Source organism: Malurus melanocephalus, unplaced genomic scaffold, assembly GCF_030028575.1.
Source record: "Malurus melanocephalus ecotype Western Australia unplaced genomic scaffold, MMel_1.1 scaffold_1686, whole genome shotgun sequence".
NCBI lineage: Eukaryota > Metazoa > Chordata > Aves > Passeriformes > Maluridae > Malurus > Malurus melanocephalus.
Genome location: NW_026624918.1, coordinates 2,820 through 6,079, shown reverse-complemented (window position 1 = coordinate 6,079; position 3,260 = coordinate 2,820). Strand labels below are relative to the sequence as shown.

The 3,260-nt window shown below is 52.2% G+C and overlaps 1 protein-coding gene across 1 annotated transcript in view; it reads right to left on the bottom strand.

The window, feature by feature from the left end:
* Window positions 1–3,260, bottom strand: part of LOC130587249 (sodium/glucose cotransporter 2-like) — a gene marked incomplete at both ends in the record, with an annotated part of 16,981 nt that overhangs the window by 11,284 nt on the left and 2,437 nt on the right. Inside the window, one exon of the mRNA XM_057388219.1 lies at window positions 2,050–2,154. Coding sequence (XP_057244202.1) covers window positions 2,050–2,154 — 105 coding nt within the window. The remainder of the gene's footprint in view (window positions 1–2,049; window positions 2,155–3,260) is intronic.

The following is a 3,260-nucleotide window of genomic DNA, read 5'->3' as shown; positions in this document are numbered from 1 at the left end:
TATAAACCAGTTCCCATTTTCACCCCTAAAATCCCCGTTTTTCACCCCAAAACCGCCGCGTTTTTTCCTCCCAGTCCCTCCCAGTCCCTCCCAGTTCATCCCAGTTTGTCCCAGTCCCCTCCCAGTTTATCCCAGTTTGTCCCAGTTCATTCCCAGTTCCTCCCAGTCCCTCCCAGTACAAACCAGTATAAACCAGTTTCCCCAATTTCACCCCTAAAATCCCCGGTTTTCACCCCAAAACCACCGCGTTTTTTCCTCCCAGTCCCTCCCAGCCCCTCTCAGTCCCTCCCAGTCCCTCCCAGTCCATCCCAGTTTGTCCCAGTTCATTCCCAGTCCCTCCCAGTCCATCCCAGTTTAAACCAGTATTACCCAGTTTCCCCATTTCCACCCCTAAAATCCCCATTTTTCACCCCAAAACCGCCACGTTTTTTCCTCCCGGTCCCTCCCAGTCCCTTCCAGTTTATCCCAGTTCATCCCAGTTCATTCCCAGTACATCCCAGTTTATCCCAGTCCATCCCAATCCTCTCCCAGTCCCTCCCAGTATAAACCAGTTCCCCATTTTCACCCCTAAAATCCCCATTTTTCACCCCAAAACCGCCGGATTTTTTCCCCGTAGCCCCTCCCAGTCCCTCCCAGTCCCTCCCAGTTCATCCCAGTTTGTCCCAGTTCATTCCCAGTTCATCCCAGTTTATCCCAGTCCATCCCAATTCCCTCCCAGTCCCATCCCAGTATAAACCAGTTCCCATTTTCACCCCTAAAATCCCCGTTTTTCACCCCAAAACTGCCACGTTTTTTCCACCCAGTCCATCCCAGTTCATCCCAGCTTATCCCAGTTCATTCCCAGTTCATCCAAGTTTATCCCAGTCCATCCCGATCCTCTCCCAGTCCATCCCAGTTTAAACCAGTACAAACCAGTTTCCCCATTTTCACCCCTAAAATCCCCATTTTTCATCCCAAAACCACCGGATTTTTTCCCCGTAGCCCCTCCCAGTCCCTCCCAGTCCCTCCCAGTCCCTCCCAGTCCATCCCAGTATAAACCAGTATAAACCAGTAACCACAAATCCCCTTTTTAATCCTTTTTACCCATTTTTAACCCTCCCAGTCCCTCCCAGTATAAACCAGTTCCCATTTTCACCCCTAAAATCCCCGTTTTTCACCCCAAAACCGCCGCGTTTTTTCCTCCCAGTCCCTCCCAGTCCCTCCCAGTATAAACCAGTATAAACCAGTATAAACCAGTTCCCTCCCAGTTTGCCCTAATCCACTTCCAGTCCCTCCCAGTATAAACCAGTTCCCATTTTCACCCCAAAAATCCCCATTTTTTACCCCAAAACCGCCGCGTTTTTTCCTCCCAGTCCCTCCCAGTATAAACCAGTATAACCCAGTTTGTCCCAATTAATCCCAGTTTGTCCCAATCCCCTCCCAGTATAAACCAGTAAACCCAGTTTGTCCCAATTAATCCCAGTTTGTCCCAATCCCCTCCCAGTATAAACCAGTATAAACCAGTTCCCTCCCAGTTTGCCCTAATCCACTTCCAGTCCCTCCCAGTATAAACCAGTTCCCATTTTCACCCCTAAAATCCCCATTTTTCACCCCAAAACCGCCGCATTTTTTCCCCCCAGCCCCTCCCAGTTCCATCCCAGTTTATTCCCAGTTCCATCCCAGTATAAACCAGTTCCATTTTAACCCCCAAAACTCCAATTTTCTCTCCTAAAACTCCCATTTTTCACCCCAAAATCCCCATTTTTTACCCCAAAACCGCCGCGTTTTTTCCTCCCAGTCCCTCCCAGTATAAACCAGTATAACCCAGTTTGTCCCAATTAATCCCAGTTTGTCCCAATCCCCTCCCAGTATAAACCAGTATAAACCAGTTCCCTCCCAGTTTGTCCCAATCCACTCCCAGTCCCTCCCAGTATAACCCAGTTTCCCCATTTTCACCCCTAAAATCCCCGTTTTTCACCCCAAAACCTCCGGGTTTTTTCCCCGTAGCCCCTCCCAGCCCCTCCCAGCCCCTCCCAGTATAAACCAGTATAAACCAGTCCAAACCAGTACCGAGATCTTGGTGGACACGTAGAGCCCCAGGGACAGCAGCGCCAGGTAGAGCTGGATCCGCCCCCCCCCGAAACGCCGGCCCAGGTACTCGGGCATGGTGCTGACCTGGCCACGCCCACAGCGGGTCAGGACACGCCCACAAGGCTCAGGACACGTCCACAACCCGCCAGGACACGCCCACAATGACCCAAAGTGGTTTAGGCCACACCCATACCCATTTAGGCCCCGCCCACTTGATTATTTGGCCCAAATATGGGAGACTGAAGCACGTTTGACCACGCCCACAATGGTCAGGACACGCCCACAACCCCCCCGAGTGGTTTAGGCCACGCCCACATCCATTTAGACCACGCCCACATCAATTTAGGCCCCGCCCACTTGATTATTAAGCCAATATATTGAAAATAGGGGCTCAATTGGCCACGCCCATAATGCACCAGGACACGCCCACAATGGTCAGGACATGCCCACAACCCATTAGGACACGCCCACAAAGACCTCGAGTGGTTTAGGCCACGCCCACTTGATTATTCAGCCCAAATATGGGAGACTGAAGCTCATTTGGCCACGCCCACAATGGCCAGGACACGCCCACAATTCACCAGGACACGCCCAAAGCGACCTCAACTGGTTTAGGCCACGCCCACACCCATTTAGGCCACGCCCACTTGATTATTCAGCCCAAAATTTGGAAACTGGAGCTCAATTGGCCACGCCCACAATGCCCCAAAGAGCGTTAGGCCACGCCCATACTCACTAAGGCCACGCCCACATCCATTTAGACCACGCCCACGCCCATTTAGGCCACGCCCACTTGATGATTTGGCCCAAATATGGGAGAATGAAGCGTGCTTGGCCACGCCCACAATGGACAGGACACGCCCACAAACGCCCCGAGTGGTTTAGGCCACGCCCACATCCATTTAGACCACGCCCACATCAATTTAGGCCCCGTCCACTTGATTATTAAGCCAAAATATTGAAAATTGGGGCTCAATTGGCCACGCCCACAATGGTCAGGACACGCCCACAAAAAAACCCGAGAGGTTTAGGCCACGCCCACTTGATTATTCAGCCCAAATATGGGAGACTGAAGCGCATTTGGCCACGCCCACAATGGCCAGGACACGCCCACAACCCGCCAGGACACGCCCATAAAGGCCCAAAGTGGTTTAGGTCACGCCCACACCCATTTAGGCCACGCCCACTTG